Consider the following 22,018-nt stretch of genomic DNA (forward strand, 5'->3'; position numbering starts at 1 on the left):
GATGATCCGTCATCCACACTGATATGTCTGCCAGACATGCAGAGATGCGATTCGCCACCTGGTTATCAGAAGGGGGAAAGGAGAAGATTAATTGTGTGTCGTCTGCATAGCAATGATAGGAGAGACCATGTGAGGATATGACAGAGCCAAGTGACTTGGTGTATAGCGAGAATAGGAGAGGGCCTAGAACAGAGCCCTGGGGGACACCAGTGGTGAGAGCACGTGGTGCGGAGACAGATTCTCGCCACGCCACCTGGTAGGAGCGACCTGTCAGGTAGGACGCAATCCAAGCGTGGGCCGCGCCGGAGATGCCCAACTCGGAGAGGGTGGAGAGGAGGATCTGATGGTTCACAGTATCAAAGGCAGCCGATAGGTCTAGAAGGATGAGAGCAAAAGAGAGAGTTAGCTTTAGCAGTGCGGAGCGCCTCCGTGACACAGAGAAGAGCAGTCTCAGTTGAATGACTAGTCTTGAAACCTGACTGATTTGGATCAAGAAGGTCATTCTGAGAGAGATAGCAGGAGAGCTGGCCAAGGATGGCACGTTCAATAGTTTGGGAGAGAAAAGAAAGAAGGGATACTGGTCTGTAGTTGTTGACATCGGAGGGATCGAGTGTAGGTTTTTTCAGAAGGGGTGCAACTCTTGCTCTCTTGAAGACGGAAGGGACGTAGCCAGCGGTCAAGGATGAGTTGATGAGCAAGGTGAGGTAAGGGAGAAGGTCTCCGGAAATGGTCTGGAGAAGAGAGGAGGGGATAGGGTCAAGCGGGCAGGTTGTTGGGCGGCCGGCCGTCACAAGACGCGAGATTTCATCTGGAGAGAGAGGGGAGAAAGAGGTCAAAGCACAGGGTAGGGCAGTGTGAGCAGAACCAGCGGTGTCGTTTGACTTAGCAAACGAGGATCGGATGTCGTCGACCTTCTTTTCAAAATGGTTGACGAAGTCATCCGCAGAGGGGGGGGGGGGGATTCAGGAGGGAGGAGAAGGTGGCAAAGCGCTTCCTAGGGTTAGAGGCAGATGCTTGGAATTTAGAGTGGTAGAAAGTGGCTTTAGCAGCAGAGACCGAAGAGGAAAATGTAGAGAGGAGGGAATGAAAGGATGCCAGGTTCGCAGGGAGGTGAGTTTTCCTTCATTTCCGCTCGGCTGCCCGGAGCCCTGTTCTGTGAGCTCGCAATGAGTCGTCGAGCCACGGAGCAGGAGGGGAGGACCAAGCCGGCCTGGAGGATAGGGGACATAGAGAGTCAAAGGATGCAGAAAGGGAGGAGAGGAGGGTTGAGGAGGCAGAATCAGGAGATAGGTTGGAGAAGGTTTGAGCAGAGGGAAGAGATGATAGGATGGAAGAGGAGAGAGTAGCGGGGGAGAGGGAGCGAAGGTTGGGACGGCGCGATACCATCCGAGTAGGGGCAGAGTGGGAACTGTTGAATGAGAGCGAGAGGGAAAAGGATACAAGGTAGTGGTCGGAGACTTGGAGGGGAGTTGCAATGAGATTAGTGGAAGAACAGCATCTAGTAAAGATGAGGTCAAGCGTATTGCCTGCCTTGTGAGTAGGGGGGGAAGGTGAGAGGGTGAGGTCAAAAGAGGAGAGGAGTGGAAAGGAGGAGGCAGAGAGGAATGAGTCAAAGGTAGACGTGGGGAGGTTAAAGTCACCCAGAACTGTGAGAGGTGAGCCATCCTCAGGAAAGGAACTTGTCAAGCTCATTGATGAACTCTCCAAGGGAACCTGGAGGGCGATAAATGATAAGGATGTTAAGCTTGAAAGGGCTGGTAACTGTGACAGCATGGAATTCAAAGGAGGCAATAGGCAGATGGGTCAGGGGAGAAAGATAGAATGTCCACTTGGGAGAGATGAGGATCCCAATGCCACCACCCCGCTGACCAGAAGCTCTCGGGGTGTGCGAGAACACGTGGGCAGACGAGGAGAGAGCAGTAGGAGTAGCAGTGTTATCTGTGGTAATCCATGTTTCCGTCAGTGCCAAGAAGTCGAGGGACTGGAGTGAAGCATAGGCTGAGATGAACTCTGCCTTGTTGGCCGCAGATCGGCAGTTCCAGAGGCTGCCGGAGACCTGGAACTCCACGTGGGTCGTGCGCGCTGGGACCACCAGGTTAGAGTGGCAGCGGCCACGCGGTGTGAAGCGTTTGTATGGTCTGTGCAGAGAGGAGAGAACAGGGATAGACAGACGCATAGTTGACAGGCTACAGAAGAGGCTACGCTAATGCAAAAGAGATTGGAATGACAAGTGGACTACACGTCTCGAATGTTCAGAAAGTTAAGCTTACGTTGCAAAAATCTTATTGACTAAAATGATTAAAATGATACAGTACTGCTGGCTGGTGAAGTAGGCTAGCTAGCAGTGGCTGCGTTGTTGACTTTGTTTGAAAGTGTAGCTGGCTAGGTAACCTCGATAATTACTCTAAACTACACAATTATCTTAGATGCAAAGACAACTAGGTATCTAGCTAGCACTACACGAATCAAATCGTTCCGTTGTAATGTATTATTAGTTTCTACAGTGCTGCTAGTCGGTAGAAGTTGACTGGCTAGCTAGCAGTTGTTGACTAGGTAGGAGAACGGTGGCGCGGCGACGAAAATAGCTGGCTAGCTAACCTCGATAATTACTCTAAACTAATTAATTACTCTAATCATCACATAATTGCTCATTTAATTAGCCTGTGGCTTCAACTGGCCATTGAAATTTTTTTTTTTGCTCCCTCTCCAGCTACCTGTTCCCAGATGGCCGGGCCCAGAACCCAGACCTCACAGGGCTGTGTGAGCCCTCCCCACAGGACCACATCAAAGTCACACAGGTCAGACACATTCTCACATCCACTAAGTTCATAACATTCACTACAGGTCGTAATTCAGACTTCAGATGCACTTGTGACTCAAACTTTTGCCTAATGTAAATTTCAATTGCTTACAATACCCTAAACATACATTTGTATACTTATTCAGATTTATGTAAATCTGTCTTATGTCATATGGATGGATGTTTCCTAAAATCAGAATTGAATATTTGTCCTATTGAAGTATCTCATACACTGAGATGACAATTCTGATGTATCGTTTACGTGTGTGATACTCATCCTTTCTCTTCCCTGTGCTACAGGAGCAGTACGAGCTCTACTGTGAGATGGGCTCCACATTCCAGCTGTGTAAGATCTGTGCCGAGAATGACAAGGATGTAAAGATAGAGCCCTGCAGCCACCTCATGTGTACCTCCTGTCTCACTGCCTGGCAGGTATTTCCCAGAATTAGGTCATCTTGCAAGAGTGTCTATTGTTTCACACTCATTTTGTACATTTTATTGGTCGTAAAGTGCTGAGAATATACATTTTATTGCTACTCTTATGGGTAAAATGAGAAAAAGAAACCCACACTCTGCTCTTTAATAAGCTTTATGTTTCGGTTCCACGGCCTTCGTCAGAGCTTTTGAGTTTTTTAAATTAGCACCCTCATGTAGACCTAGCCCCACCCACATCCGTTCCACACATAAAATTGGGTTGGAGTTGAGGGGAAACAAATAAGTGCTACCAAATATAACAATATGCATTTCATAAATATTTAAATAAAGTGTGTACATACAGTGGGGCAAAAAAGTATTTAGTCAGCCACCAATAGTACAAGTTCTCCCACTTAAAAAGATGAGAGAGGCCTGTAATTTTCATCATAGGTACACTTCAACAATGACAGACAAAATGAGAAAAAGAAATCCAGAAAATCACATTGTAGGATTTTTAATGAATTTATTTGCAAATTATGGTGGAAAATAAGTATTTGGTCAATAACAAAAGTTTATCTCAATACTTTGTTATATACCCTTTGTTGGCAATGACAGAGGTCAAATGTTTTCAGTAAGTCTTCACAAGGTTTTCACACACTGTTGCTGGTATTTTGGCTCATTCCTCCATGCAGATCTCCTCTAGAGCAGTGATGTTTTGGGGCTGTTGCTGGGAAACACAGACTTTCAACTCCCTCCAAAGATTTTCTATGGGGTTGAGATCTGGAGACTGGCTAGGCCACTCCAGGACCTTGAAATGCTTCTTACGAAGCCACTCCTTCGTTGCCCGGGCGGTGTGTTTGGGATCATTGTCATGCTGAAAGACCCAGCCACGTTTCATCTTCAATGCCCTTGCTGATGGAAGGAGGTTTTCACTCAAAATCTCACGATACATGGCCCCATTCATTCTTTCCTTTACACGGATCAGTCGTCCTGGTGTCTTTGCAGAAAAACAGCCCCAAAGCTTGATATTTTCACCCCCATGCTTCACAGTAGGTATGGTGTTCTTTGGATGCAACTCAGCATTCTTTGTCCTCCAAACACGACGAGTTGAGTTTTTACCAAATAGTTCTATTTTGGTTTCATCTGACCATATGACATTCTCCTAATCTTCTTCTGGATCATCCAAATGCTCTCTAGCAAACTTCAGACGGGCCTGGACATGTACTGGCTTAAGCAGGGGGACACGTCTGGCACTGCAGGATTTGAGTCCCTGGCGGCGTAGTGTGTTACTGATGGTAGGCTTTGTTACTTTGGTCCCAGCTCTCTGCAGGTCATTCACTAGGTCCCCCTGTGTGGTTCGGGGATTTTTGCTCACCGTTCTTGTGATCATTTTGACCCCACGGGGTGAGATCTTGCGTGGAGCCCCAGATCGAGGGAGATTATCAGGGGTCTTGTATGTCTTCCATTTCCTAATAATTGCTCCCACAGTTGATTTCTTCAAACCAAGCTGCTTACCTATTGCAGATTCAGTCTTCCCAGCCTGGTGCAGGTCTACAATTTTGTTTCTGGTGTCCTTTTTGACAGCTCTTTGGTCTTGGCCATAGTGGAGTTTGGAGTGTGACTGTTTGAGGTTGTGGACAGGTGTCTTTTATACTGATAACAAGTTCAAACAGGTGCCATTAATACAGGTAACGAGTGGAGGACAGAGGAGCCTCTTAAAGAAGAAGTTACAGGTCTGTGAGAGCCAGAAATCTTGCTTGTTTGTAGGTGACCAAATACTTATTTTCCACCATCATTTGCAAATAAATTCATAAAAAATCCTACAATGTGAATTTCTGGATATTTTTTTCTCATTTTGTCTGTCATAGTTGAAGTGTACCTATGATGAAAATTACAGGCCTCATCTTTTTAAGTGGGAGAACTTGCACAATTGGTGGCTGACTAAATACTTTTTTGCCCCACTGTAAAACGTATTAAAGACGTCTGTAAAACCACAATGAAGACATCAACCTACCAAGCAAGTTTTCATAAATCGCTGGGTACAGCGCAAGACAAACCTCAGAGTAATCTGAAATAGGGGAATAATTCATGTTCACATTTACAACATAACAGACATAAGCATTTCATCATTAAGACCTTCAGGAAATAATGTCTGGAGAGTGAAAATCACAAAACATTCTCCTTTGCTCGGGTTATTATTTATATCACCTCCCCTGCCTGATATCTTAACTTTGTCTATGCCACAAAATCTAAAGGTAGAAATGTAATGTTTTAGGTCATTAAAATGTACTGCGACTGGATAATCCCTGTCGTTTCTCCTGATTGAACTTATGTTCACAGATTCTCTATGAGAGAACGAGAAGTTATACCTACATAGCACATCCTACTCTTATGTGTAAAACTAAAAGCAATGCATGAAGCTTATTTAGTCATAGGTCACTCCTAGTCGACATATTTAGGACGCATCATAAGCTGCCCTGACCAGTTAAGAGTTCAACAGGTGTCTTGATGATTTAAAAAAATCAGTGAGTCAGTGTTTCCTGTGTCACATGCAATTGCTTTTGAGTTGTTCAGAATGTTTTGATATTTCATCAATCCATAAATAATCTAGACCTACATGTAAAAGTATCTCTTGCACTTTTGACAATTTCACAAGACATGTTTTATATGATGTGCCTAAATACTTAACCACTTGATTATTTAATTACCTACATGTTATTTAAAGTTATCTGTTTGGAAGGCAACATGTTGTAAAAAAATCTCTAAATTGGGCATGCCTAAAAGTAGTGAAATTGAAGGCATATTTAGTGTGTGTGTTAACTTTGATAGTGTTGTATGTAACATTATCGACAAGTGACTTGATGCCTACTGTGCCAAAGTGATTTAGAGTTGTTCAACGGGAGTGACAACGAGTGTGTGTTGCTAACAATAATATTGTGAAAATTCCACTTTTAACCATAGAAATCTGATTAAAATAAATGTTGTGCATGCCAACATTAGGTGATAATTATAAGTAGGCAAAGTGATTGTCAGGCAAAAATTATATAAAACGTTTTACCATTTACATTTGATGTAAAGTCACATTCCCTGTTGTCTGAAGCGTGCTATATAGAATTCACGCTGGCGATGCCGCATGTCTGAGCAGTGTCTTAACATCATCCTAAACCTACTCTTGAGCTGGGAGGTTTTTTTTCTTCTTAAAACAGGTTCACAGGATTCCTTGGACCTTTTCTGAGATGCTTTGTGGATATCGGCCCTTGGCCCGATTTTTATTTTAAACTGCAGTATTGCTCTCCCAGGAATCGGAGGGGCAGGGCTGTCCGTTCTGCCGCTGTGAGATTAAAGGCACAGAGCCCATCGTGGTAGACCCCTTCCACCCCAAGAACAGCAGCAGCGGGGCCTCCTTTGCCAGCTTCCAGGGGCCCTATGGGGTGGAGGGAGGGGGCTCCCTGTCTGTCTCCCTCAGCAACGACGAGGACGATGACGAGCGCCTGGAGGATCCCCACCTCATCATGAGCAGGCTGGCCTGCACCAAGGCAAGACCCCAGCCACCATCTATGACCAGCTAGGCTTTGTCTGTTCTCTCTATTTCTCCTACACACACCATCTCACATCATCATTGTGTCCTTGTGGTAAAAGTGAAAAGACAATCTATAAAAGACTTGGTAATTTTCAGAATTCGATAATTAGATACACCACCCAGTAAATCAACAACAAAAAAACATCTCCCTCCATCTACATGTTGTAGAAACAAGCTCACATCTTACTTGTTTTTATGTTTTCAGGTGGAGCGCCCGCCCTCCCCTGTGACGCCGCTGCCCCCTGTGCCCCCCAGGCTGGACCTGCTGCAGCAGAGGCCCCCCACCTCCCCAGGGGCCCCGGGCCAAGGAGCAACAACCAAGGCAAGTGGAAAACCTAATCAAATTCAAGCTTTCTTTATGTATATAATGGTGTGCCCATGCATGTCATGTGACTTTTACATTTGACTATTTTAGCAGACACTCTAATCCAGAGAGACAGTATTGCATACAGTCATTAATATCTGCTCTCCCCAGATTGCAGCCCTCCACAGAGACAAACCTTTGCCCCTCCCTCCTGCCCTGCGAGAGTTACCCCCACCTCCTCCACCTGAACGCCCTTCTCCCCTTGGACCCCCAGAGGGCCGGCTCCAAAGGAGACCTCTGCCATGCACCCCTCCAGAGCCCAACTGGGCCTCCAACTACATGGTTCCCCGGCACGTAGCCAAGGCCCCCCCACAGACCAACGGACCCAGTGACAGTGACTGCATCCACAGAGCAAAGCCGCTAGCAGCGACCAACGCTATCTACTCCCTGGCAGTCGGGTATGGCATTTGTATAGATATGGATAAAATGTGGTATGAATGTAATGTAGATGTTCAATAGAGAGAAGTCACTCTTGCCCTGAAGAGTTATGGGAAATGCAGATTTTTATTCTAGTCCAGCACTAAAACACTCGATTGAATTTAAAAATATATATTTTTATTTTACCTTTATTTAACTAAGCAAGTCAGTTAAGAACAAATTCTTATTTTCAATGACGGCCTAGAAACAGTGGGTTCAGGGGCAGAACGACAGATTTTTACCTGCTCGGGGATTCGATCTTGCAACCTTCCGGTTACTTGTCCAACGCACTAGGCTACCTGCCACCCCAAATGTAATGGTGGCCTTCCATTCCTGACGTGATTGGTTGAATCAGAGGCTCTCTGGGACTTAGATTGTCTATATACCCTGTAGTAACTCATAGAGTGACTGATCGGTAATTCAATGTGTTGTATGTATTACCTGGCTCAGTCTGTCTTGCTCTCTATTAGGCCTCAACAGGAGACTACTGGTGAGAAGTCATCTGGGAGTGATGAGGAGAATGAGTACATGAGCCCCACCTCTCTCCCTGCAGCAGGACCCTCCTGGGCCATGGCGGGTGCTGTCGTGCCCGCACCACCACCGCTCCAACCCACTAACCACGACTCACGGTGAGTGCTCAACACTGTCACTATGAGGTGACCAGGTGGATTATGATCCTGACTAAGGTTTTTCTGATGCCCCTCCCTCTGCCCTTTATCTTCCTCCATCCCTACCTCTCTCTCCCCTCCCCCTTCTCTCCTAGGACTCTGGTGTGTGATGTGGACTGTGAGGACCCTCAGGTGTATGAGTCCATGTGTAACATCCAGGCCCAGGCTAGTGCTACTGAGCCCCTCCCTCTGCCCTCCATGCCCCAGCAGCCACCAGAGTCAGGTACATGGAGATGGATGAAGGATCTCTATTCTCACTTTTCTGATTGCACATGAAGTTACATAAGTCATCCCCTTTGTACAATCAGAAAACCATCATGCAACTTGAATCACACTGGTGTCTTTTGCATGTCTACACCTGCCAAGAAACATACTATCTCAATGAATGTGGCCACAATCAGATTACAGTTATGTATCTCAGCAAGTGGAAAATGCACACTACTGTTCAAAGGTTTGGGGTCACTTAGAAATGTCTTTGTGATTTTCTTTCAAAAACATTTTTTTTGTCCATTATAATAATTTTTATCAAATTGATTAAAAAAATACAGTGTAGACATTGTTGTAAATGACTATTGTAGATGGAAAAGCTGCTTTTTAATGGAATATTTACATAGGCGTACAGAGGCCCATTATCAGCAACCATCACTCCTATGTTCCAATGGCACGTTGTGTTAGCTAATCCAAGGTTATCATTTTAAAAGGCTAATTGATCATTAGAAAACCCTTTTGCAATTATGTTAGCACAGCTGAAAACTGTTGTTCTGATTAAAGAAGCAATAAAATGTGCCTTTAGACTAGTTGCGTGTCTGGTGCATCAGTATTTGTGGGTTCGATTACAGTCTCAAAATGGCCAGAAACAAAGAACTTTCTTCTGAAACTCGTCAGTCTATTCTTGTTCTGAGAAATTAAGGCTATTCCATGCGAGAAATTGCCAAGAAACTGAAGATCTTGTACAACGCTGTGTACTACTCTCTTCACAGAAGAGTGCAAACTGGCTCTAACCAGAATAGAAAGAGGAGTGGGAGGCCCAGGTGCACAACTGAGCAAGAGGACAAGTCCTCAACTGGCAGCTTCATTAAATATTACCCGCAAAACACCAGTCTCAACGCCAACAGTGAAGAGGCGACTCCGGGATGCTGGCCTTCTAGGCAGTTGCAAAGAAAAAGCCCTCTCTGACTGGCCAATAAAAATAAAAGAAAATATAAAGACTGGCAAAAGAACAGACACTGGACAGCGGAAGATTGGAAAAAGTGTTATGGACAAGTTCCTAAGTTTGAGGTGTTCAGATCACAAAGAAGAACATTTGTGAGACGTTGAAAAAATGAAGATGCTGGCGGAGTGCTTGACTCCATCTGTCAGGCATGGTGGAGGCAATGTGATGGTCTGGGGGTACTTTAGTGGTGGTAAAGTGGGAGATTTGTACAGGGTAAAAGGGATCTTGAAGAAGGAAGGCTATCACTCCACTTTGCAACACCATGCCATACCGTGTGGATGGCTCTTAATTGGAGCCAATTTCCTCCTACAACAGGACAATGACCCAAAGCACAGCTCCAAACTATGCAATAACTATTTATGGAAGAAGCAGTCAGCTGGTATTTTAACGGAGTGGCCAGCACAGTCACCGGATCTCAACCCTATTGAGCTGTTGTGGGAGCAGCTTGACCGTATAGTATGTAAGAAGTGCACATCAAGCCGATCCAAGCATGGGGTGAAATCTCTTCAGATTACCTCAGCAAATTGACAACTAGAATGCCAAAGGTCTGCAAGGCTGTAATTGCTGCAAATGGCGGATTCTTTGACGAAAGCAAAGTTTGAAGGACACAATTATTATTTCAATTAAAAATCATTATTTATAACCTTGTCAATGTCTTGACTATATTTCCTATTCATTTTGCAACTCATTTCATGTATGTTTTCATGGAAAACAAGGACATTTCTAAGTGACCGAAACTTTTGAACAGTAGTGTATATCCTGTGTTCAGGGTATTCAAAGCACTCTTTTCATCCCTTTAATCCTCTTGTTCACCCTCCAGACTACCTCATCCCTCCCCCTGCAGTTTCCCTGCACCATATGGTAGAGGAGATGGAGGATGAGTATGATTACCCCAGGCTCCCCCAGGCTCCCCCAGCACCCGCCAGGCGCACCCTCTCTGATGTCACCGGCACCTCGGCCGCCTTCAGCTGCCTATCAATGGACAGCCCTAACATAGATGCATGTATGTAACTCAGCATTTGTTTTCAGTCCTTTTCCTCTCTTGCTTTGTCATGTTAAGAGTTATATTTATCAAACACCACAAACATGTTCTCTCTTCTCTCCCAGCTCCGTTTTCATCAGGTCAGGACCCCGAGCGCCCCCCTAAGCCCCTCCCACGCCGGGTCAACTCAGACCAACGGCCCCGCCCCCTTACCCCAGAAGCCCTGCCCCCTGCCGCCAGTCTGTCAGCTGGCTCCCGAGGAGGGCCCGTTCCCAGTGTGGCGCTACCCATCAACGGGGAGATAGAGCATCTGATGAGCCAGGGCTACTCATTCCAGGACATCCAGAAGGCCCTGATGATCGCCCAGAACAACCTGGAGACGGCTAAGAACATCCTGCGCGAGTTTGTGTCCATCCCCTCCACGGCCCACATCCTCACATAGCAGCCTCAACACCACACCCTATATACTTTACTCACTGTGCCATAATGGATAGCATTTCTACTGTGCTGGTTGTGACAGGTCTGGAAGTGCTGTAAATTGTAAGGGGAAGAGGACTCGGTCCTATGCATAGGCATCTAAGTGAGAAAATCTAAAGGAAGAGGGAGAATGCTTGACGTGGCCTCTGTATGGCCAAGCCTTTGACCCTTGTATGGTCGTTTGTGCTTGCCTCCAGTCTTATTGTGTGGCTCTAAGCATTTCCTTGTTTCTGAGTGCAAGGTAGAGTAAGCTGAAATTCACACTGTGTGCTTAGGCTGCAGGAAGGAATAGTTATGGACTTATTGTGCAGCAGCAGTAACTGTTGTTGGGGCAAACTTGGCTCATGATTCCCACTCCCACCCATGTTAGTTTTGATTGGGTCATAGTCGTACATACAGTTTGTAGCTAGATACGCTAGGTGGAGACTAAAGCATTTGATTCTGTGGTTTGTGCTAAAGCCAATGAATGTGAATATTTTAGTTGGATTGCAGTGTTACAGGGCTCCAAGTCATACATTTCACTGCAATTGCAGTAACTATTTTAAAAAAGTAAGCATAACTCCAAATTGCTTTAGTTCCTGGTTTAGTGATCGTCTTATAATATATAAGCCTGAATGACGTGTACGTAATCTCAGAATGTATTCAATGTAGTGCTAACATTGACTGGTGAACTAATGTAACATTTCTGATGTCATTATTTTGTATAATTGTCTTAATACCACCAGTGGTAGTGGTTTCACGGTTAAGCCTTATTGTTCTGTGTATAGCTTATATATTTTAAAGTGAGTGTCCTTTTTTTAATGTCATACTTAAAAATGAAGGGAGTATATGTGCCCTATCTCAATTTTGCTCTCTGCTAATCAGTGTGCAATTGGACTGCTGCTTATAAGGGTTTGTGTATTTGTATCCATACTATTCATTTTCCAGACAATAATATATTGATTGGGCAGAGAAGACAAAGTGATCCAAGTCATGTATACACCATGATATTTAGTGAAATGAAGTACTTAATTGGCACTACCTCAGACTTGTTTTGCTGCCGCCTCTGGGAAAGAACACTTTGTACAATGTTCTTGTACAACGTTCTTGTTTATACGTTACAAACAGAGTATGGCCCCATCTTAATGTGGCTCAGTAATGTATTTTCTTTGTACCTACTTTGATTAGGATTGTTTTTTTTCTCCCAAGGATGTGGGTTTGACACATTTTGAGAAATGTGTTAATATATGAATAATTTAAATCTCTTTCCTTTTGAATTTGAAACCCCGTTGAACACAGGGAATTTGTCATTGTCCTCTGTACTCAGGTACAACAGACTGAACAATGTGCAGTAATATGCCAAGGTTATTTGGGGACTCACACCAAAAATGTTAGGTGTTAATGTGTTGGATTCAAAGCCAAAAGCATTTAATAACAGGTTTAAATCACATTATTAGTTGTAGATACTTCTAGTTGTAAAGAATGGCCATGATATTTCTGCATCTGTTTGTTTCGCTTGAGTTCAATACTGTTTTAACTTCTTTGAAATTATGATGTACTTTGACTGCAATTCCTTGATCATCAACTTAAGTGCCACTCCTTGTAAAATAATTTGAGAATTGACTTCAGGCCTCTGCTTTCCACTGTGTCGCTCATATGTGGACTCACCACAAGAGGACACTCTGTCATAAGAGATTGCTGTGGGTTCATACGCCACACTAGTCATTGCTCAATAGTTGCAGAATTTACTGGTGTACGGAAGCACAGTTGGTGCTTTGTCTTTCGATCGAAGATAACATTGTTGCCTCACCTGTACATACAGAGAGAACTAACAAAACAAACTTTTTTTTATTGCATGTGTAGTTAAAGTATTTTATTTATTCATTTTAATGTACTCAGCATTCATTATGTTGCCATGTGTTCATGCCTCAGCCATTAAAGATTTTCAAATAAACAATATTTTCTTTAACGTTTGATAGAAAATGTTATAATACTGTAGTACTGAAAGATATGGTCTATGTAGCTCTTGTTACAAACCCAATAACTAGCCTACTAATATTGTTTTGCACTTTGTCTAGGGGTCCTAGGCCTAGTTACATGGTCTGTCACCTGAATGAATGTGCACATTTGGGAGAAATCAACATTTTGAGGACCGTGTTGGTCCTCACTAACCTCCCCCCAATGTGTCCAGGAGACAGCAACTTACTGAGTTCAGGGCCAGCTCCGTCTTGACTTCTTGTTCTGCCAGTCAAACCAGATTATTATTCGTTCAGATGGTGACAAAACATGTATGTACCAAAGGAAAAATACCAAAGGCATGCCCAAACGAAAGACATTATGGCCACCAAACAAAACCAACAACCTCACGGCTTGCAAGCTGGGACAGACGGACGATCACCTTAATTGCCAGTACCTGATGTGCTTATCAACCAGGACAAGGTTGCTGCTGCCTCCTGGGGGAATGTAGTGTGGAAGTGTATCCGTCTATGTCCTAACACTAACCCCCCCCCCAAATCATAATACTAGAAGAGAACTGTTTCCAATCTGGTAACTAGAGCATTCAAATGCATATGAAATCTGCTGTTCCAACATGTCTAGACTATTGTGTTGAACATCCTCTTCCTCCCACCAAGCATGAAATCTGAAGCTACTGTACTACTAACTCCAGGAGACAGCATAACAGTGGTTAGATGGGAGAACTCACCCCTTTCCCCCGTCGATCACATTCTGGGTCTCTGTTATAAACCGTAGTGCATGTCATAATCAATTTTGGCTGTTGTGAATTAAATCTCAGTGGATATATGTATTTTCAGTTGTGCCTTAGCCATTGAAATGCACTTGTAAGTTTTCATTTCTCTATGAACTTTTCTTTAAATATTTAGTGTAAAGATGACAATGAAAAATATAAAATGTAGCTTTTTTATTTGGCATTATTTTCTTGCAAAAAATAATTATAAAAAAGCAAGCCTCAAATCACAAGAACTGTACTTAATTTACACACATTTGCAGAATCAGACCATTATAAACCAATAATGAACTGTGCAGGTCCAAACATTCCTGTCCAACGGTAGCTGTTTCATATAGTCAACAAAAACATAATATATCACTCAAAGAAAAGGTTGGGATGGGAGGAAGCCGGTATAACTGTCCCGTCAAGAAAAGTTTGTTTTCTGAGCCGACTGCACAACAAGCTGTTTTTACCGTTGGTGGTGGCCAACAGTGAACCTTTTTCACATCATGATGGCCAGTCATCCACATACTGGCATCAAAAAGCTTTTCCCGTGTTGGGATCTGTCTTTGGGCAACATGAATGTAATTCAAACACTGTTATTAAGTTCAGACCTCTTCCTTCCATAAGCATCAGAACACTACAACACAACTAAACCAGACTGAACATAAAAGGCACACAGTTGAGAGCAGTGTCTTTACTGGAGTCATACTACCAAAAGTCCACTATCTGCAGTCCTATGGCCGGACATAATCAAGCTGAACAAAATGGGTAATTTCAACTAAACACTTAAAATGACCACTAATATTTTACCTTGAAGGCAATATTTGGATCACAACATACAGTATTTGTACCAATTGAACTCTCCCCTTTGTGTACAATATCAAATATCATAATACCTTTACAATATCATTCCGTAAATGATGCACGTCAGGCAGTCTTTGAGCTAGCTTCTTCCATGCACATAACTTACAGTAAGCATCCAAAATGTATCACACACAAAATGACCTTCAGGTCTCCTTGGCCCTCACCCAAATACAAAGAAATAGACAGCAAATCATAAAAAAAGGAAACATTTCAGTGTATCTTACATCAAAGTGAGACAAATTTCCACAGGCACTGCAGATAACACAATAGGCCATTTCAAAAAAGACAATCGAAGGCCACAGCTACAAATGGTTATTATGCTACGATTATTTACAAACAGTACAAGAGCTTGACAGTAATTCACAAGAGAATTACTCTGAAATTATGAGTTTTGCTGAGAAAATGTAGACACCTGTTGACGTGGTGTTTCTCCACAAACATATTGGTGGTCATTTATGGCCAGATTACCTCCATAAAATAATGTAGAATCACCAAATCAAGGACCATGGATGAATAGCTAAAGTAAGTGACACCATAAACAGATAATACCATGAAGTCTGAACTTGAAAGGTCTGTGTCAAAATATCTTAAATAACGAAATATATATATAATATATACAGTTTATAAAGTTTATAACGCACAGTTAATGAACGTCATCATCGTACACTTGAAACCGACAAACGAGAGAGTAAAAAGGCTTTGGGGAAAATTACAAAGGGTAAAATGGAGCAATCAAAACATCCTCCAAACACCTTAAAATCCGTGGTGTGTGTTCCTGTGTGGTTTTGGCCAGATATGGTGAATACTGCTGAACACAAATGTGGGGAAAGTGATTGATTGACTCCTAATTAGAGTCCTAACTAATTTTTTCCAGGGCTTCCAGTAGTCTAGCCTTGGATTGGGCGTGGATTTGGTGGGCTGGCGAAGAGCTTCGGCTGGCTACGTCAGAGCTCAGCCCTCTGCATATATCACTTCCTCAGGTCCATGTACTTTACTCCAGGGAAAAGCACACAGAGAAAGAGGAAAGGGAGAAAAAACACCAACAAATGTCAATACAGTGGGCAATGCAAGATTCAAGAAAGACAGACAGTAGGCTACTTCTGTTTAGCGTATAGCTTTCATATTCATAGTTACCTGGTCGCTGGGGCCATTCTTGTCACCGTTAACGCCCTTCAGAAGAACGGCCTCCTCGGTCTTGGTGTCAGTCTTCATCTCCACCACAATGCCATCTTTGTTAGTGTTCTCCTTGGTGCTGTGGATAGAGAGCACAAACTCAGTTTCCTCTCAATACTCCTCTCCAGTGAGGACAGTATCACATTCTTGGAGGCAGAAAGACTCATTTATGGATGAACATATGGAATACATTTACATAACACTTTTTCAAGTGCTCAGAGTGCTTTACATTGTAATTTACCCTCATCCACTACCTATGTGTAGTACCCACCTTATAGAACTAGACAAAAAACCTGGCCCTAGACCAGTTGTTGAAGTAGAATACTCACATTTCCTGCTTGCCAGAGCGGCCACAGGAGATTTTGCCCTTCTTGTGGAGGAAGTAGAGCACACTGCCCAGGACGGCCAGCAGGAGGATACAGATGATGACGACCACGATGATCACACCATTTCCTTCAGCTATACACACAGACAGACAGGGAGAGGGGAGGGAAAACTCAGGTTAATGCTTATACCTGATCATGGAGAATCATCCGGACATGATATGTGTAAACATTTCCTGGTTACCTGTGTTGCCTATACATGTGTGACCAGTGACCCATAACTCCATTTGAGAGTGCCCCTAGCATACAAAATGAAAACAAATGAAAACATCCCTAGACAGATGTAACCGACGTGAAATGGCTAGCTAGTTAGCGGTGGTGCGCGCTAATAGCGTTTCAATCGGTGCCGTCACTCGCTCTGAGACCTGAAGTAGTTGTTCCCAGCAGCTTTTGTGGCGCGATGGGTAACGATGCTTTGTGGGTGACTGTTGTTGATGTGTGCAGAGGGTCCCTGGTTCGGGGCGAGGAGAGGGACGGAAGCTAAACTGTTACACAGACAACATAAGGCCAAAATGACTCAGATTTGTCTACATCAGCAGTTGTGACAACTTTTTACATCAGCAATTATCACAAAGTGTTTGCAGTAAATAACCCAGCCAAGACCCCGAAGAGCTAGTAGAAGCAAAATCAGAAGCATAGTGGCCAGGAAAAAAAACCTAGAAGGAAGAAACACAGAGAGGAACCCAGCTCAGATGGGAGGCCCATCCTCTTCTAGTAGGACAAAACATAGGAAGATGTGGAGGATAACCACTAGCCAGGACAGTCCACTCAGTAACATATTACATTTTTTCCAGGGAGTCCTGGGATCCAGGTTGTAAAACAGTGTTAGAGTATGATGAAATTGGTCATTATTTATGGGTCAAGTCATAAGAGGCAGATGGGAAACAGAACAAGGGCTCTATTCAATCCAAATCGCGGAACTTCAGCTTTACAGGGTGATTGAAATTTAAAGACAATGTTCCTGCTTTAGCAGTGACTGCATTCACGGTAAACGCTGCATATGTCAGCACAATCGGAAATTACCTTTAAATTTACATTGCAGAATCAAAAATATTAGTTAAAGCCAGTGGCTCAGATGAAACTGTCCAAGCAGTAGATACATCTTTAAATGTTGATATTTGGTTGGGTTGTCAACCAAACAATTCAATATAACTTTTGTATTACAGTAAATAGCATAACGTTAAGGCTATCTTACAAACCAATGTAACGTTCAACCTTAAAATGTGTAACACATCCATGGCCACATTTTGAAGTTACTATAGCTATACATTTCTTATTAAGTAATCAATAAAGTGTGCATGTTCAAGAGAGCATACATCGCAGGGCTGTAGAGATCGTCACAATTACTGTAATAATCTGCACAGAATCTTGAACTTGCACCATGTACATTTAATGTAATCTCAACGATATAACAATCTGTTGTATAAATAAACAAAATATCTGACATTGTATTCCCATTGGAACTTTGCTGTGCTTTTAAATGGTTGAAAGTGCAGTGATAGACATTTGGGTGAGAACTAAACCAAAAATGAGACCTTGTTTTTCCATTGGAATTTGATTGTGCTTTTAGATAGTTGAACATTGGAAATACAACTAACTTTTGGCTATATTTTTGAGTGGGTGAATATAGGTTGTTGTAATCTCATTGATTAATGTCTCAACCCAATATTACCCAATAATCTACGTTGAAATGCGCCCAGTGAGCAGCTTCAACTCTCATGCTTGTGAGTGAGTGCTCCAGACACTGGGCAGAGAGTGATGTGAAACAGCCCTGGCCTGCCCCTCTAACAGAGCCATCAACACTTCAGTGCAATCCCCCCAGGAGGAAATTAGAGAGTGCTCCTCCCTACCAGAACTATTAACTCCTCTCTTTAAACATGGAGTAAGCCCTTGTTAAAAGGAACAATATGGGTTTATGAGAACTTCTATTGCAACAACTCAATAAAAACAGTGAGACAGCGCATTAACTTCCCCAAAATTTAACTCAATATATGTGCTTTTGGCATTCAACCACTTCAAAACATTTCTCGAAATGCTAGACAAACTGTAATTACAGATTTATCTGGAAAAACATTAGGAAAATATAAGGATGTCCAACACCTAAGTGTTGTCTTGTTCTTTGTTCCCTATTTTTCTCTGTCACACATAATTTTCAATGTACCCACAGGCGATGAGCAGAGCCAATTCTCCCGCCTTTTCCTGCAAACACTATGTCCGTATGAAAATCATGAATTATTTAGTTGCCCTGTTGGCTAATCCTTCATGGTCTGGATTGGTGTGTATTCAGAAAGAATTTTCAAAAAGTTGAGAAAACGCAAAGAAAATCTAAAAGCGCTTCTCAACTGGATCAGAGTGATTCAAAGGTCAAGAAGAAGAGAAACAGTGCTGGAGCATTATTCATAGTGGCATGGGTACGAATCCCACCCCACAAGTTCATGCTGTTTCCTCTCTATACTCTGTACTCCGTCTAACTTCCCACTGTCTAGGGTTAGGGGTTAGGGTTAGGGTTAGGGATAGGGGTTAGGGCTAGGTTTAGTGTTTAGGGTTAGGGCTAGGTTTAGGGTTAGGGTTATCCTCCTTGGGTTAGGGTATTGGTTAGTGTTAGTGTTTGGGTTTGGGTTAGGGTTTGGGTTTAGGGTTATCCTCCTTGCCTGATCAAACACGCAAGGAGGATGGTGCTCATGTTCTAATCAGCAAGAATACAATAATAGCAAGATCTCTGTCTTACCAGGTGAGTAGGGTGCAGTTGAAGTGACCATGGGAACTGTGGATAAGCAAAGCAACACTTAAAATGTAAGAGGTTCCCATAATCAAATATATTTCCACATAATATGCCCATATACAGTATTCCATACATTCTAAATACAAAACATTAGGAACACCTGCTCTTTCCATGACATCAGGTGAACAGGTGAATCCAGGTGAAAGCTATGATCCCTCATTGATGTCACTTGTTAAATCCACTTCAATCAGTTTAGATGAAAAGGAGGAGACAGGTTAAATAATGGGTTTTAAGCCTTGAGACAATTGAGACATGGATTGTGTATATGTGCCATTCAGAAGGTGAATGGGTAAGACAAAAGATGTAAGTGCCTTTGAATGGGGTATGGTACTAGGTGCCAGGCGCACCGGTTTGAGTGTGTCAAGAACTGCAACGCTGCTGGATTTTTCACACTCAACAGTTTCCCGTGTTATCAAGAACGGTTCACCACCCAAAGGACATCCAGCCAACTTAACACAACTGTGGGAAGCAATGGAGTCAACATGGGCCAGCAACCCTGTGGAATGCTTTCAACACCTTGTAGAGTCCATGAGGCTGTTCTGAGGGCAAAAGGGTGTTAGATGTTCCTCATGTTTTGTACACTCAGTGTGTATGCCTATATCATCCTATGTAGTGTACAGTATATGGAAGGGTGGCTTACTGGCACTGATGCTGAAAGACTTTGCCTCTGTGCCCATCTCGTTGGTGGCATTGCAGAAGGCTGTGATGTCAGAGGTCACTTTGATGGACACCAGGCTGATAGTGCTGTGCTCCGTGGCGCTGGTCAGCACCTCGCGCCAGCTCTGTCAACACACAAGCACACACACCAATGTCATGTCACCAGTCAGTCACACCAATGTGCATTGGAACAGACACACCAAGAAAATTCGATTTTAATGTTTTAAAATCATACATTCATGCAATGTACAGTTGAAGTCAGAAGTTTACATACACCTTAGCCAAATACATTTAAATTCCGTTTTTCATAATTCCTGACATTTAATCCAAGTAAACATTCCCTGTTTTAGGTCAGTTAGGATCACCACTTAATTTTAAGAACGTGAAATGTCAGAATAATAGTAGAGAGAATGATTTATTTCAGCTTTTATTTCTTTCATCACATTCCCAGCGGGTCAGAAGTTTACATACACTCAATTAGTATTTGGTAGCATTGCCTTTAAATTGTTTAACTTGGGTCAAACGTTACGGGTAGCCTTCCACCAGCTTCACACAAACAGTTCTATTTTTGTTTCATCAGACCAGAGGACCTTTCTCCAAAAAGTACGATCTTTGTCCCCATGTGCAGTTGCAAACCGTAGTCTGGATTTTTTATGGCGGTTTTGGAGCAGTGGCTTCTTCCTTGCTGAGCGGCCTTTCAGGTTATGTCGATATAGGACTCGTTTTACTGTGGATATAGATACTTTTGTACCTGTTTCTTCCAGCATCTTCACAAGGTCCTTTACTGTTTTTCTGGGATTGATTTGCACTTTTTGCACCAAAGTACGTTCATCTCTAGGAGACAGAACGCTTCTCCTTCCTGAGTGGTATGACGGCTGCGTGGTCCCATGGTGTTTATACTTGCATACTATTGTTTGTACAGATGAACGTGGTACCTTCAGGCGTTTGGAAATTGCTCCCAAGGATGAACCAGACTTGTGGAGGTTTACAATTTTTCTCCGGAGGTCTTGGCTGATTTTCCCATGATGTCAAGCAAAGAGGCACTGAGTTTGATGGTAGGCCTTGAAATATATCCACAGGTACATCTCCAATTGACTCAAATGATGTCAATTAGCCTATCAGAAGCTTCTAAAGCTATGATATAATTTTCTCGCACAGTCAACTTAGTGTATGTAAACCCACTGGAATTGTGATACAGTGAATTATAAGTGAAATAATCTGTCTGTAAACAATTGTTGGAAAAATTACTTATGTCATGCACAAAGTAGATGTCCTAACCGACTTGCCAAAACTATAGTTTGTTAACAAGAAATCTGTGGAGTGGTTGAAAAACGAGTTTTAATGAATCCAACCTAAGTGTAGGTAAACTTCAGACTTCAACTGTAAATATGCCCACATAATCTATAAATACAAAAGTATGTGGATACCCCTTTAAATTAGTGGATTTAACTATTTCAGCCACACCTGTTGCTGACAGGGGTATAAAATCAATGCACACAGCCATGCAATTTCCATAGACAAACATTGGCAGTATAATGGCCTTAATGAACAGCTCAGTGACTTTCAACGTGGCACCGTCATAGGATGCCACCTTTCCAACAAGTAAATTCGTCAAATTTCTGTCCTGCTAGAGCTGCCCGGTCAACTGTAAGTGCCGTTATTGTGAAGTGGAAATGTATAGGAGCAAGAACACCTCAGCCCCGAAGTAGTCAGACACACACGCTCACAGAACTGGACCCTTGAAGTGCGTACATATCGCCTGTCCTCGGTTGCAACACTCACTACTGAGTTCCAAACTTCCTCTGGAAACAACGTCAGCATAATAACTGCTCGTCGGGAGCTTCATGAAATGGGTTTCCATGGCCGAGCAGCGGCACACATGTCTAAGATCACCATGCTCAATGCCAAGCTTTGGCTGGCAAGCTTATTGATATTTTATTGTTACTTTTTATTAATTTTTACTTTTTATTTCGTAAATATTTTTTTAACTCTTTCTTGAACTGCACTGTTGGTTAAGGGCTTTTAAGTAAGCATTTCACGGTAACCTGTTGTATTCGGCGCATGTGACAAATAAAGTTTGATTTGATTTGAACACCATCGAACTCCTTTGGGATGTATTGGAACGCAGACTGTGAGCCAGGCCTAATCGCCCAACATCAGTGCCCGACCTCACTAATGCTCTTGTGGCTGAATGGAAGCAAGTCCCTGCAGCAATGTTGCTACATCTAGTGGAAAGCCTTCCCAGAAGAGTGGAGGCTGTTATAGGGGGAACCAACTCCATATTAATGCCCATGATTTTGGAATGAGATGTTCGATGAGCAGGTGTCCACATACTTTTGGTAATGTAGTGTACGTTAACTGCCCAGTGCGCTGCCAAGCCCTGTTTTACCTGGCTGCCAGTGATAGTCCAAGAAATGGTGGGCAGGGGGTGTGCATGTGCTTCACAGCTCAGGTTCATCCACTTCCCAGCTCCCTCCTCCATCTCCATCTCCCTGTCAGCATCCTTCATCTGGGGAGCACCTGGGGGACACATT

The 22,018-nt window shown here is 43.1% G+C and overlaps 2 protein-coding genes across 6 annotated transcripts in view; one reads left to right on the top strand and one right to left on the bottom strand.

The window, feature by feature from the left end:
- LOC129868385 (E3 ubiquitin-protein ligase CBL-like) overlaps positions 1-12,863 on the top strand; it is a 28,850-nt gene extending 15,987 nt beyond the window's left edge. For all 3 annotated transcript variants that reach the window (XM_055942321.1, XM_055942320.1, XM_055942322.1), the window contains 9 exons: positions 2,711-2,798; positions 3,101-3,232; positions 6,514-6,750; positions 7,000-7,116; positions 7,270-7,556; positions 8,046-8,204; positions 8,339-8,466; positions 10,277-10,459; positions 10,564-12,863. In XM_055942321.1, coding sequence (XP_055798296.1) covers positions 2,711-2,798; positions 3,101-3,232; positions 6,514-6,750; positions 7,000-7,116; positions 7,270-7,556; positions 8,046-8,204; positions 8,339-8,466; positions 10,277-10,459; positions 10,564-10,880 — 1,648 coding nt within the window. In that variant the 3' untranslated portion in view covers positions 10,881-12,863. The remainder of the gene's footprint in view (positions 1-2,710; positions 2,799-3,100; positions 3,233-6,513; positions 6,751-6,999; positions 7,117-7,269; positions 7,557-8,045; positions 8,205-8,338; positions 8,467-10,276; positions 10,460-10,563) is intronic.
- A 936-nt stretch (positions 12,864-13,799) lies between these two features.
- LOC129868386 (cell surface glycoprotein MUC18-like) overlaps positions 13,800-22,018 on the bottom strand; it is a 96,946-nt gene continuing 88,727 nt past the window's right edge. Inside the window, exons 11-16 of one of the 3 annotated variants that reach the window (XM_055942323.1) lie at positions 21,874-22,004; positions 19,468-19,609; positions 18,774-18,809; positions 15,992-16,121; positions 15,624-15,741; positions 13,800-15,478 (exon numbers count right to left, since the gene is read on the bottom strand). In XM_055942323.1, the coding sequence (XP_055798298.1) occupies positions 15,458-15,478; positions 15,624-15,741; positions 15,992-16,121; positions 18,774-18,809; positions 19,468-19,609; positions 21,874-22,004 (578 nt within the window). In that variant the 3' untranslated portion in view covers positions 13,800-15,457. Of the gene's footprint in view, positions 15,484-15,623; positions 15,742-15,991; positions 16,122-18,773; positions 18,810-19,467; positions 19,610-21,873; positions 22,005-22,018 lie in introns of all 3 variants that reach the window. The other 2 variants (XM_055942324.1, XM_055942325.1) reach the window with 2 other exon arrangements.

Source organism: Salvelinus fontinalis, chromosome 13 (assembly GCF_029448725.1).
Source record: "Salvelinus fontinalis isolate EN_2023a chromosome 13, ASM2944872v1, whole genome shotgun sequence".
NCBI lineage: Eukaryota > Metazoa > Chordata > Actinopteri > Salmoniformes > Salmonidae > Salvelinus > Salvelinus fontinalis.